This window comes from Gavialis gangeticus, unplaced genomic scaffold, assembly GCF_001723915.1.
Source record: "Gavialis gangeticus isolate Ggan-Ray unplaced genomic scaffold, GavGan_comp1, whole genome shotgun sequence".
Classification (NCBI taxonomy): Eukaryota; Metazoa; Chordata; order Crocodylia; family Gavialidae; genus Gavialis; species Gavialis gangeticus.
The window spans coordinates 32,571,582-32,585,756 of NW_017729034.1; the positions used below are offsets into that span (position 1 = coordinate 32,571,582).

Consider the following 14,175-nt stretch of genomic DNA (forward strand, 5'->3'; position numbering starts at 1 on the left):
AAAGGGGACCAGCAGGCACTGGGGGAGTCCCTGTTCCCCCGAGCACTGCCAGGAGTGACTAGAAATAACGGTCACAAGCTGGCAGAGGGTAAATTCAGACTAGACATCAGGAGGTGCTACTTCACTGTCAGGGCGGCTAGGATCTGGAACCAACTTCCAAGCGAAGTGGTGCTGGCTCCTACCCTGGGGGTCTTTAAGACAAGGCTAGACGAACACCTTGCTGGGGTCGTTTGAGCCCAGTACTTTTTCCTGCCATAGCAGGGGGTCGGACTTGATGATGTGCTCAGGTCCCTTCCGACCCTACAAACTATGAAACTATGAAAATGAGGCCCATGGTAGAAAAAACAAATGGTGGGTCCCTTCCTGTCCACACCAGAGATGCTGTTGTTCCTATTCCATAGAGATCTATGGGCAGTGGGGAGGCAGTAACAACGTCCAGCAACCTGCAACAAAGGCTGCTAAAACACTCTGGACACTAGGCCATGGTGACCCACACCAGCAGCTAGGAATGACAACCTACAAGTTAGTATTGGAGGACCTACAGCAGAAGCTGGGGATGACAGTGCCATGCATCCCCAATCTTTTAGGTGTGGCAGGAAATCCCTCCACTTCTATTACACCTTTCCGGGGATCATGAAAGGAATATATAAGCTCTAGCTTCTCTGGGGGCAGCCAGGGATCTCAGAGGCATACTTTCAAAATACTTGATACACTCTTGCCTGGAAGAGCCTCTTCTCTGCTGTTTTGTTTGCTTGTTTTTTAAATATATATTACTATTTGATTCCCTTAACCTGATTTGGACTCCTAAAGCAGAAGTTGGGGGGGTGGGGAGGGAGGGGGAAAGGGCTGTGCAGTGGTGGTGCTATGTACCCTGAGCTAGACCATTGTTCACTGTGGCCACCCCTAAAGGGAAGTTATGAAGATGGCACTTTCTTCTGCTCCCTGTGACTGACAGGGTGAATTCTGCCCCCATACTACGAACAGGTTGAAGTACCTATTGGAACAGACTCTTGGACCTTAGCAAAAAGAGCTGTGCTGGATTCCGCTCTCAGTTAAACTTAAGCAAATTGGACCACAGGGCCTTATATTCCTCTGACACGTGAATGCCCCTGAAATCAACAGTTACATCAGCATAAAAAAAAATCAGCCCAAGAGGAATAAAAAATCAATCTAAGAGGAGAACAAAGCTATCCTGCTAAACTGAGTGCATTTGGTCCAGAGATTACAATAACCACAGCGACGATACAGTTAGAGGGGATGTTATAAAAATGTCTGATTTTACACAACGCATTTTTAAAAGATCTCCGAGTAAAGATATCTTTACTTCTTTGCTCAGCTTATTTAGAAAAGTTATAAAGAATATCTTTAAAATCATATCTAATTATATCATTAAAATCTGACATATTTAAGAATCAAAGAGAAAACTTACTGTGGTTTCATTTGCTGAGGTAATCCAACAGGTGGCTTCTGCTTGAGTGTGAAGGCCATTTGAGCCATTGGACCGACTTTTTGCGGAAGCACAACCTTCTTAGAGAAAGTCTGTTGAGCAGATTGCTGAGGTATGGGCCACGGGGGACCCACAGGACCCCGACCTCCAACAGATGAAGTATCTTGCATGACAGTTTTCTCACAGGAGTTACCTTTTGTCCCTGGTTTGCACACACACAGCTGAGGTCGTAGACACATCCCTCCATTTTGGCATGGTGGTGCACAGTTAGCTAAGATGAGATATGTTAAAATAAGTGACAGTGAAGCAAAACATTCCATTTTTGCTACCATTTCTGCTCCACTCCCGCAGCCCAGGCTTCCACCTTTCAGCATATAAACCACATACATTTTTCACATTCATTCAAGAACAAACTGGTACAAAGTACACAAATTTAGTATTGAAACCTGAATCAAGATTGACTTCACAAATATTCAAACCATTACAAAACAGCACATTATAGGGATATAAAATACTGTTAGGAATTATTATTATTTTTACAGATGAGGCATGAAAAAATAATCCACCTGTTCTCCTCTAAAGCTGAAAGCAAATTCCCTTCACATATTGCTGTCGTAATAATAATGTAAAAATCAAACATAGGTATAAGTGCTTCTAATACCAGTTAGCTGCATAACACCAAGGAGATAAAGCATTTCTCGGCTACCATGACCAAGGCATGACTTTAATCTTTGCTCTTAACTAATGTCAAAGGCTGCCCCAGTTGACCCAATTGTAAATGGGTCAATAGTCATTCAGTCCAGGAAGTCCAAGGTAGCTGTATCACTCTTGTGCACTGTTGGAAAGGCAACTGATGCGTCTTGCCTACACCAGTCTGCTGCACATCCATGAAAACAACACTTCTTGAAGAAACAGACCAGCAACACTTAAAACTTAACAGTATTTGAATTGCATCACAGATAGTAGACACTTGCCTCCATCAGCCACAGCTAAGCCTTGAAATGTCCCAGTGAACAAACACAGAAGGCCCATGGGCCCTATAAGGACCATGAGAAACAAACAACTAAGAACATGGATCTCCAATGCCCAGTGATGCCAGTGTCAGGTCTATCAGGATAACTCAAGGATTCCTACCTCCTCCCACCTTCATGTTTAGTCTTTGACCAAACGAAGTCTCAAGTTATAACATGTAAAATGAATAATAAGGGGGGTCAAAGCCGGTAGCATGATACAGTCTTCCTATTTCCTCAACTCAGGTAACCATTATAATCACCAAAAATGATAAATAAAATTGGTGTTTTTTGAAGGCCATGGTAGGAATACTCCACTTACTGCAGTTCCAATTCAGACACAGTTAACACACTTTTACTTTATTACTTGCAGTTAACAGGCCATGGATGAGCTCACCCTCTTAAAAAGAAAAAAAACTTACTGAATATTCCACTTCAGACTTCCTTCTCAGAAGCTGCTTTTTTCTCTGATTTCAGTCTAATTGGGAGCATCTACATGTGTGCTTTACTGTGTAAAAAAACTGTGACATTACATTAATGCACAGTAAAATAGTCTAATAGTAAAATAGTCTACGGTGTATTGGGCACCACTTAAAAACCACACAAATGCACTACTGCATATTAGGGCAGCATAATGCACAATAATTTAGTACTTAGGGGCACTTTTACATGTGATCCAGGGATGGACAGGGTGGCACTTTAATTACAGCGGCTCCAAGAGCCGTTCTAATTAAAATGCTGCCATGTCCCGTGTATCAGCGTCCCTATGCAAAAAAATGGTGGTAGGGACACTTGAGCTACAGCTTGTTTGACGAGATTTAGTTCATGTGCCCCCACCACCATTTTTAAGCCTAGGGATGCTGATACACAAGACACAGGAGGCTGCTGGAGCACAGTAATTGCCATGATCCAGCAGACATAATTCCAGTGCATTGGAGCAGCCTCCAGGCTCTTGCGTAGGCACCCTCACACTGGAGGTACTACATTTAATGCGCATTAGAAAAGGCACATTAATGCATGTGTAGACATGCTCACCTTGCTGGTAGTCCGTACTCCTACATTCCCTGATAAACATAGTTCTGGTATCCTGATGGTCCTTTCCTGATGTCTCCAATGAAGCTCTAAAAACCCCACCTCTACTTGGCAAACATTTACTCTCCTTGTCACATCCTCATTCAATACTAGCATTCATCCAACCTTCCATTATGGCTGTACCAACCAAATAAGTCTTCACAGAGTCCCAGAGGTTAAGTCACACCCCCATGGCCCGCCATAGGTTTTACTTCCCTCAGCCCAAAGAAGAACACAACATTAACTCACCACAAAACCTCACATTCTCCACACCTTAAAAGTCTTCCCCTGGCTGTTCTGCAGCTTTACCTACAACAGGCCCTGAGAAATCGGCAAGTCCCAAAGTATAGAAACCTCCTGTGAGGGAGCTGTAAGCTATACAGATGCAACCTCTAAACAGAGATTGTATCAATCGCTCCAATTCTTTCTATCACTTATCACTGTCTGTAACCCATTTACAAATCAGGTTCAACCTTCTTCAAGATCAGTGAGTCTGGGGAAGGACCAGTGTAGGCATCATTTAGAATATACTTCACCCCTTTCTACCACATAAGATAAGCCAAAGGTTTGCCCTCAAGAGTAAAATATCTTTCCATAGCTATAATAATACTCATAACATTTAATGCATGTAAGTATGTCTTAAAGCTGTATTTCAATGAAGAGTAGATCAAAACAGAACAACAAAAAGTATAGTAACATTACATTGTCCAACTCTGGGGCAGATCCAAGGGGTTTGCATGGGTGCATTTGCACCCTGCTTCACTGGTTTTCATCACAGGTCACATCCCCTGCATCAGTAAACTCTCTCCTGTACCCTCCTGTTCAAAAATCTAGATGCATTCTTCACTCTACCTTACACATAAGATCACAGTTTTTCCTGCTATGTCTCCTGAGCCATCAGCAAGTAATCTTCCCTAGTTTTTGACAGAGGACATCAATTTTGTGAAGCTTCTGTCACAGTGCTTTCACTTTAAACAAAACGGTGCTCCTAAAATACAGCAGCACACTTTCCCCTTTTTAAACAAATTTTACACCATGCATAATATGTTGGGCAAGGCAATTTCATTTAGACCGAACAGTGGCACATTGTCTTCAGATCTCAAACAAATATTGTACAGCATCATCTCAGTATTTGTTCTCTTCCCTGTCTCTGTTAGCTAATAGCTAGATGTACTGAAAGACTTACTATGTCAGGCAGTTTTTCCAAAGCCAACTTCAGCCTCACACCTGCTTATCCATAACAACTAATTTGTGTGAAAAGGAAACAGATTAGTGCATTAGCAAGTGGTTGTTAGAGTCACAATTTTCATTAAGTTTTCTATAAAACATCTGCAGCTCTGGGAGATTGGAATTATCGTGTTGCACTGGGGGATGGTTTTCCTGTTTTCCCAATCAGCACTGCAGAGTCTGGCAAAGAGCTGCTCTGTTTGCCTCTAACCAATAAAATTCATGTGATCATGTTTCCCTCCATCCCCCAAGCTTAATGACCTTCCCCAGCTTCTTTTAACTTGAATTAATAGTTGCACTAAGGCTGGTAGGGTCAAACTTAATAAAAGGGGCCAACACATGCTTAAGGAGCCAATCTACACTCCAGACTTCTTCAAGCACATGCATATTGGGGGGTCCCCCGAGCACATGCACATGGGGAAGGAGGAAGGAGGGAAAAGCTATACTCCACGACTAACATACATATGTCAGAAACTCTGGTATAGATACAGTTATATCAGCAAAGGTGTGCTTTTCCTGGTATTGCTTGTTTCAGGTATGTGAAGTGGTATTACTAAACTGATATAAAGCACAATGTGGCTGTTCCCACACTTACAACTAACTATGTTGCTGGTATAGTGTACTACTATAGCTATACTCCTACAGACTTAGCCTTAAATCCATAAAGTTACACTTAGCATTGAAAGTGTCCTACATATTCAGACTTGTTTGCTCATGGCTCCCTCCCAATCAGGGCTACCAGGGTGAAAGCTGAGCTTTCCCTGCAGTGGGGACTCCAGACTGTGGTGGAGCCAGGCACTGGAACTGACCTTGAGAGCACAGGGCTCCTTCCTGACCCTCCTGACATCATCTTGGCAACATGGAGGAGGAAGCCATCTGATTCAGACACAGAAGGGGCAATAAATGGACTGTGGGTATTACAACATAACAATACGGCAATAGATGGGGACAAGGGATGGAGTGGGGACATTCAGAGACTGGCTGAGCAAGGAGTCTGGATATCAGGGAAACTGAATGAGGAATGGGAGGGGAGGGACAGGAAGAAAGGCCTGAAGAGGAAGGAAGACATCTGACAAAAAGCCGAAGTAGGAAAGAAATGAAACTGGAGCTGGAGGAGACAAGGACAGTGAGATTAGATGAGAAGCATAGGAAGGGAAACTGGGACTGGAAGCCACGGGTGTGGAACTGGAGACCAGAAGGGAAAGAAGCAGTCCAGGGGGCGAGAAAGGGAATAAGGACTGGCTGGGCAAGGAGACTAGGGCTAAGGGGACAGGGAAAAGCTAAACCAGGGAACTGGGAGATAGAGGAAGATTGGGAGCCTGGAAGGAGCGGAATTATGACTCAGTACAAATGCTTCTACTGAGAGAATTGCTGTTCTCCTAGTAAAAACCAAAATTGTATAGACATTCAGTCTTTTTCTCCCAGAGCAAAAATTAGCCACTATGGGAGCACCCAGATGAGTGCACATGTTTGCAGCACTGAAGACCCAGCTGCAGCTCCACAAACTGCATGCGCTGCACACACTGCTAATTTGCAGCACAGCAGGGGTTTTTTGACACTTGGAGATACCCGTGTCAAAAAAAAAAACTCATAGCAGAAAAAAGCAGGGTGCTGCACATGGCAGCAGCATGCACTGCCCAAAACCAGAGCCTGGTCAGCTGGAGCCACACTCCAGCTGCCAGCCAGGCTCCATGCACCCAGATTGCTGCTGCTGGAGCCCTGGAGGGCCCCCATGACTCCAGGTAAGGCTGCTGGGCTCAGCCTCCCATACCCCACCCGGGGCAACTTGCACACAAGAGTGCATGTCCCCGGGGAAATGCATATGCATGTTCATCTGAACATCCCCTCTGGGAGCAAAATAACACTGAGATAATCAGAGTTAAATTGCTCCCAGAAGAGTTTTCCCCATCTTAACTCTCCCTCAAGACCAGGAGTGGAGCCAAGGGAAAGACTCCCTGCCCTCCAGAAACCAGGTCATCCTAGGCTTGAGAAGGCACTGGGGGGACCTGGCTCCACCCTACTATAGACCAGAAGGTGAAGGCAGTAGCCACCACTCCTTGCCTCTTCCCCAGACTGCCTAGTCCCCAGGAAGAGGCGGCCGGGGGGTGCGGGTTCCAGTTCCTGCCAGCTTCCTTTGCCACCCGTCACCCAACTGAGCAGTGAGGCGGAGATTTAAAAGGGAAGCAGCCATGAGTGGGGCTCTAGGAAAGTCTCCCAGATCCTGCAGACTTGCCCTTGCTGACCCACCCCTCAGCTGAGCAGTGGAGCAGCAATTTAAAAGCTCACAGCTGGAAGCAGGACTTAGAGACCCAAAGCCCAAGGGCCAGCTTTTAAGTTGCACACTGATGCCCTCCCCCTTCCCCACCATCAGCATGACAGTGGAGCGGCAAGGGGGGAGCCAAGAACCGAGTAGGGAAGACCTTCCCAGAGGCTTGTTCCTGGCTGCCAGCTTTTAAATTTCTGCCCTACCTTAGCTCTAACGGTGGCAAGGCTCCTGGATCAGCTGGATAGTGAGGGCAGCAAGGGAAAGCTGCCATGTGGGAACCAGGAGCTGGGCTGGGGAAAGCCTCCTTACACCCAGCTCCCAGCTCCTGGCTTTTAAATTGCTGCCTTCACTGCTCAGCTGAGTGGGAGGGGAGGAAGGACTGGGTGCTGGGCATGTGGAAGCTTTCCCTAGCCCAGGTCCCAGCACCTTAAGTTTCCCCTTGCCACCTGCACTGCCCAGCTGATCCAGGAGCCTTGCCACTACAGCAAATGCCCCTGCCTCATCCAGCATTGCTCTTGGTCAATGCTCAGTAAAGCAGACTGCTGTGCCTTGCTGCAGCAATAGAGTGTTTCTCTCTTCTTCCTGCACTCCTTTGGGTCAGCCTGGAAGAGTGCAAGGAGCAGGAGCTGCTGTCCTGCAGGGAAAAACCAGGAGGGTTCCTGCCACAGGAGAATGGTCTCTCTTGCCAATCTGCTGACTGGCACGATAGGGGGGCATTCTTCTAGGGCAAGAACTCTCCCTGGCTGCAGCAGCTGCTGCTTTTTGGCAGCTGCCAACTCTCACTTGACAGCCTGACCCTTTCCCAGGCAGGTGAGAGAAAAGGTTATCAATTAATGGGTGGTGACCCATGGAGCAGCCTTCTAGTGCCCTGCTGGCTGGAAAGCTTACCTGTGAATCTCTTCAGCCATAGGGCTAAAGGAACATCTGTACAGTTTGCTTCCTGGTCTATTTTTCTACCAGAAGAAATTTCTCCCAGTAAAAACAAATGTCTGAACACAGTCTAAAACTGTAATCAAAAGCCTGAGAAGTAGGAGACTGGAACTAGCTAGATGATGAAGATGGAACTAGGATGAGACACCAGTGATGAGGCAGACAGGACTGGGACAGGCTGGAAGTGATGGTATAGAAAGGTCATGCTGGAGGGATCAGGGCGGGGAGAGGAGAGGGGGAAGGATAGGAAGAAGAGTTGGTGTTCTCTAGTTTAGTGTGAGCTCCCCTCCAGAGCTCTGAATGAAACACAAGACCCATTTCATAAGTGCCTAATTTAAGATCTTCTCTCTGATAAGTGAGAGTGCCGAGCTCACATGATTGTAACTGAAGTCAATAAGAGCTGTGCTTGGAATGTTCCAAGTATGTGTATACGGTAGTGGCAGAAGTCCCAGGTGCCACCTAAGTAGATTACACCCATCTACTTCCATTCATGTGCTCCAAACCCAGAAAAATGCTGGTAAGACTGCTACAGGACACCCCCATCGCCACTTTTAAGGCCTCAATCTGTAGGATGCTTGAGATCAGCCTTTTGGGAACAACCCTCATCAGCCTGTTTCTGGCTTTGGAGAGTGAAAGCAGGTGTGACTGGGCACACTGAGCGCAGGAACAGCCCTGGTGTTAATGTGCAGTAAATAAGACACTTGCTGAACAGTGGAGAACAAACAAAACATTAAATAGATGCTAAACTGAGCACTATCCAGTCTATACATTGACTAAGGCCTGGGTCCTGTAGAAAAAAAATGTGATGATACAATGTAAAGACTGTATTAAAATGCATATGCACATTACAGGGGCAGCCATAATTCTGGCATTTCCTAACTGTGGAGGACTTGATCTTGCAACCTTAATAATGTTGTTTTAATATAGTTTGTGTGTGTAATCACAGATGCAAAGGGTTGGAAGGGACCTCAAGTGTTGTCTGCAAAAATTGTAATTAATACACAGATTAAAGAGACTGACCTTTGATATGACCAGCTATAATCTGGAATACCAAGTGTGATTCAACAGTGCAAGACAATCTGAATACAGTTTAATTATTGATCTAAAGGACGTTTCTTATACTTCCTATTATGATAGTGTATAATCATAATTACACTGCAATTTTTCTCCATATTGAAAAAAAAATCCCAGGTCCCCCTAATATCATGAGAGACTCTAAACATAGACTAAACATAATGATATGATCTTCTGCAGAAGTTAAATCCAGTATATTAAACTAAGAACAGTTTATGTAATAATTAATTATCAAACATGATACTACAAAATGGGCAGCTTTATAAACATGGATAACTGAATAATGTCAAACCAACAATTAAAAGTCAAGCTAGACACTGTTAGAAATTAAAGTTGAATCAGATCCTAAATATTTCAAACAAAGGCAGGGGAGAGATTGAGGTTGTTCATGTGCTGATAGTTGAGATTTTTTTCAGTCAGTAGCACAGTGGATGAGCAGGGTATGAGGTTGGTTTAAGAACTGTTTATGTAATCCTTTCCACAGTATTTTTCCCCACAGCATGTTCTTCAGTTGTACCTTATCTTGAACTTTACTTTGCTAACTGAGCAACGTTTATTGCCAGAGGAATATAATATTAAAGCATTGTTATAAAGATAGGCATTCGTTTGTTTGTATTTTGGTTCATTTAGGGGAGGATTTATTTTGTTCATAGCCAAAAAGCCTGGAGTAGACTTTCTTAGAAAGTAATCTGTAATAACAAATATAAAAACCACCATGCTCAAGTATTTTACTTGCATTTGCCTCAGGACTCAGAGTCTGTCATCAACAACAGCCTGCTACTGTGCACAACAAATAAATGATATTTATCAAAGCCAAAAAAATTAAATCTTTAGAATATGGAATCTTTAATATAAAGAGATTTGGTCAAGTGGACACATTTAGTCAAGTTTTGGTCAGTGGAGAGTAACAGCCAAAAGCGTACATCTAAAAGTCAAGAAAACTACTTACAATCATCATTACAGACACAATGAAAAATGCTTCCAAATTTGGAACAGAAATACGAGCTTAAGATAAAGACCAGAACATAAAATTTAAGTCCAACACTGTTCTCATATCAGTTTCCTAATTTAAATCCAGTGTTGTTTCTTAAAAGAGATATTCAAATCCGCCTAAGGGATTTAGAAGCATGTGTCCCTTGGAAAAATGCCTTCAGTGTTTTTAAAAAACTCCTCCTAAATGGCGGGGGGGGGGAATAAAAGTAACTAACAAATTTTCTTGCACTCTTTTCCTTACACTTTGTTAAACAGGCCACAGTATTTCTTCCAGGCAGAGATATATACCTTGCCCATAATTCATTCATGCCATACCTGGGACCACAGCCAAGAGGCATGCCCTGTCTACTCATCCTGCTCAGCATGCATGAAATCTCCAAAAGGGGAAAAGCAAGCACAAAGCAGCACACTCAAGAATGAAAGCGGTGCTGAGAGCAGTATGCCTGAAAGAAGTACTGGGACACATAATCAAAGCCACTCAAAGCCAGCTCAACTGCCTCATTTCCAAGGAATTGCCACATGCTGAGTGGAAGCAAGTGAACAGTGGGCTTTTTCATGGTGGTCTTACGCTTAGCACAGAGGCAACATAGACAAGCCCTTAATGACAGGCTCAGGGTGCAAGTCTGCAGAAGTAGCCTGGATCCAGCCATGCAGGCATGTGTGATTTGTGGTGCTGACAACCTCTTTGCAGTGCCACAAACCATACAAGTTGCTTTATTAATCACTGCATGGTGCTGCTAATGTGCAGCGCTGATGCAAAATTTGCTACCAGGATTTTCTGGTAGCAAAAAAAAAAAATTTCTGGAAAAAAAGCGGCGCAACCCACAACAAAGAGGCAAGTGCCAGGACAAATGCAGAGATGGGGAAGCAGGCAGCCCAGGGCTGCCTACTCTCCCATCTCTCCGCACTGTGGAGCCCCTGTGCTGAGGCACTCTGCACCCCAGCCAGCCACTCGCTGGCTGACTGGGGCACAGGGTGCCTCAAGACAGGGGAGCAGGGAGCCCTGGTGCTGGCTGCTCTCCTGTCTCCACGTGCCTCAGCACAGGGGCTCCACTACACTGAGGCACGTGGAGGCCCCACACTGAGGCACCACAGCCAGCTGCTCCCTGCCTGGTACAACTGAAGAACATACTGTGGGGAAAAATACTGTGGCGAGGGTTATATAAACAGTTCTTAAACAAGCCATGTAGTGTGCCTCCACGTGAGGGCTCCACAGTGAAGCCCCTGCGCTGAGCCACATGGAGACAGGCTAGCATCCAGCCCAAGGCTGCCCACTCCCCTGTCTCGAGGCACACTGTGCCCCAGCCAGCCAGAGAGCAGCTGGCTGGGGTTCAGGGTGCCTCAGTGCACGGGCTCCCCCATCTCCACGTGCCAATCCCCGGTGCAGGGGATAGCTAGCCCCTGCTGAGGCAACCTGTGCCCCAGCCAGCCCCGCTACAGCACGTGGAGCAGCGGGACTTGTCCTGCTGTAAAGCACATGGGCAGGGGCATGCACTGCGGCACAAAGTAGCAGCACAAAATTTGTGCTTCTACTATTTGTGGGCATGGCCCTGCTCATGTGGACCTGGCCATAAAGGCCAAATTTGACTGTCCCAACACACAAAACTTCTTCCAGTTAAGATGTCTCATCTCCATATTGAGTTCAAGAATTAAAAATCTATCAATCTCATTACCTGAAGAATATTACAATTTAAGAAAGTACATTTTGTGAACTCTTGTTATTATTGGCTAAGTTGTCTTTGCAAACTGCCTATGTCTAGACAAAAAGGAAGCAAAGAATTTGGCATATCAGTTTCAGAAAAAGCTGGCATTCTATTTGATGCCGCATAAAAATGGCTGCCTCATGGCCAACTTTTCAATCCATGAAGCATAAAACAGTAAACAGATAGTCCTGGGTAACTGTCAGACTCAGCAGCTCTACACATCAGAGGACAACTACTCACCATGTGACTTACATTGTTTAAAAAGACACTTAATGAATAGACTGACAAAAGTTTGTTACATGGCGGTTTTTCTCAATCTAGAGAAAAAAAAAAATCACAGTGCCAAAACATGGCACGAGGGGGCACAGAGCTGCAAACAGAAGTTACTGGATAATGTAGACTGAGGAAGGCAAGAACTGCTAATATAGAATTCCACTCCTCCATAGCTATAGGACTCTTATAAGACTATCTTGGTATATAAGAAACCAGTGGACCAGTGTTCTCCAAGAACAGGACTGAGAACAGAATGGTATGATCTTCTGGAGAGATCATACCCTGTCTTTCTACTTCCTGCATGGTTCCTACATGCCATGGTGAAAGATGTTTTATAAACAATCACTTTGACACAAAGACAGGCAACTCCAAAGTTAGGCAGGACTAAAAGTTTTAAAAAGGTCACAATTTCTGAGTCAGAAGTCTAAGTGCTATTCATACCCAAAATATATTATCGAGATTTATAGATATAAAAGCACCTATTGTGATCCTCAGGATCTTTTAACATAAATTCTTTAAAGTTAACCCCCCTCAATAAAATAACATCCAAAACAGCCCAAAGCAATAGTAAGTAATCAGTCAGTCAACCAGAACATTCGAAATTATAAATAAAACTCCCACTCTCAGAAATGAAATGGTAATTCATATGTCAAATTCATAATTTTGCCAAAAAGTATTGGAACAGAGACTTAGGATCTTCAGTCCAAACTCTGCTTCAGCTACACTTAACATAAATGTGGAACTGCATCAGGAAAGTTAATGGAGTTACCTTGGGTTTATACACATTGCATCTTCTAGGCACGTTCAATAAATGCACTTTAGGTAATGAATGACCATTACATCTAGTACCTCCGGACACTTTTACACATGCTCTGGGGTTGGGGGGGCGGTGCTTTAAGTAGGGTTGCTTCGAGAGCCATTCTAATTAAAGCACGGCCGTATCTCCCGTATCAGCGTCCCTGCACTTAAAAATGGCAGCAGGGGCGCTTGAAATAAAGCTTGTTTTTCCAGCTGTACTTCAAGTGCCCCCATCACCATTTTTAAGCCTGGGACACAGCAGGCTGCTGGAACGCGGCAATTGGCATGCTCCAGCAGACTTAAATCGAGTCTGCTCCAAGGTGCTGGAATTCCAGTGCATCAGAGCAGCCTCGGCACTTATGTCTAAGCACTCTCCATTGTGAAGTACTGGGAAAAAGTGCATTAGCCTATTTTAATGCACATTAGCTAAAGAGCACTTTTTTGTGATGCTTTAATGCACATTAAAATAGGCTAATAAACATTAAAGTGCACGTGCAGATGTGCCAACATTGCATTTTTAACTTTGTTTTAAACATAGCTTACCTCTTCTTCCCCAAACAAACTGGAAGTAAGTTTTGAAATTCTTTACATTTTTGTTTTCAAATTATATAGGTCAGATTTTGGTCTCACAGCAGTGTAAATTCAGAAAGTTTATCTGATTTAAATACAAAACATACAAAGCATGGCACAGCAGTATGTGTCACTCTGTCACCTGGCCGCCAGGAAAACAAGTAGCAGCGTGCCTAATACACATTATGGGGAGAAATTTGAGTCAAACTGTTTTTATGGGATCAGTGACAGCAGATGAAAAACTCATGCATTGTATCCTCAAAGCAGTTTCCAGTTGCATGTGACTGAAGTTATTAAATCGGCTAGCATGCTGTCAAATCACAAATTAATATGAGGGGAGACTATATTTTTAATACAGTTTTAAAATATTTGTTGGCTCCTGGTTCAGTTTAAACCATCTGAATTTTTAGTTTTCCAAATGTCCAAGAAAGGTATCTGCAAGATGCCACTTCTGGACTAGTAATTATGACTAAATAAAGCGTTCAGTTATTTTTATGTTCAACCACCATTTTCCATAAAGCTGAGATACCAAAATCTTGAAAGTAAAAGAACTGACCAGAGAGAATGAGCACAAGTCTAATCCTGCTTACACTGAAGTCAACAGTTTTGCTACTGAATTTAACAAGATAATGTGCTAGAGCCACACCTCAGCAGTGAGGTAAAAAGAATAGTGCCAAAAGTTCAATGACTTAGCATCCTTGGAAAGTGACACTTACTAGAGCTGCATGAAATTACGGCAGCCGTTTTGTTTTAGAGGTGTTTTGGCCCGTTTTGATGCCCAAAACACTGAATCCAAAATTAAATGGAAGGCTC

At 44.1% G+C, this 14,175-nt stretch overlaps 1 protein-coding gene across 1 annotated transcript in view; it reads right to left on the bottom strand.

Annotated features, from left to right (window-relative positions):
- The window catches only part of LTBP1 (latent transforming growth factor beta binding protein 1), a 461,583-nt gene that overhangs the window by 410,488 nt on the left and 36,920 nt on the right, over window positions 1-14,175 (bottom strand). Inside the window, exon 2 of the mRNA XM_019526927.1 lies at window positions 1,430-1,718. Coding sequence (XP_019382472.1) covers window positions 1,430-1,686 — 257 coding nt within the window. The 5' untranslated portion in view covers window positions 1,687-1,718. The remainder of the gene's footprint in view (window positions 1-1,429; window positions 1,719-14,175) is intronic.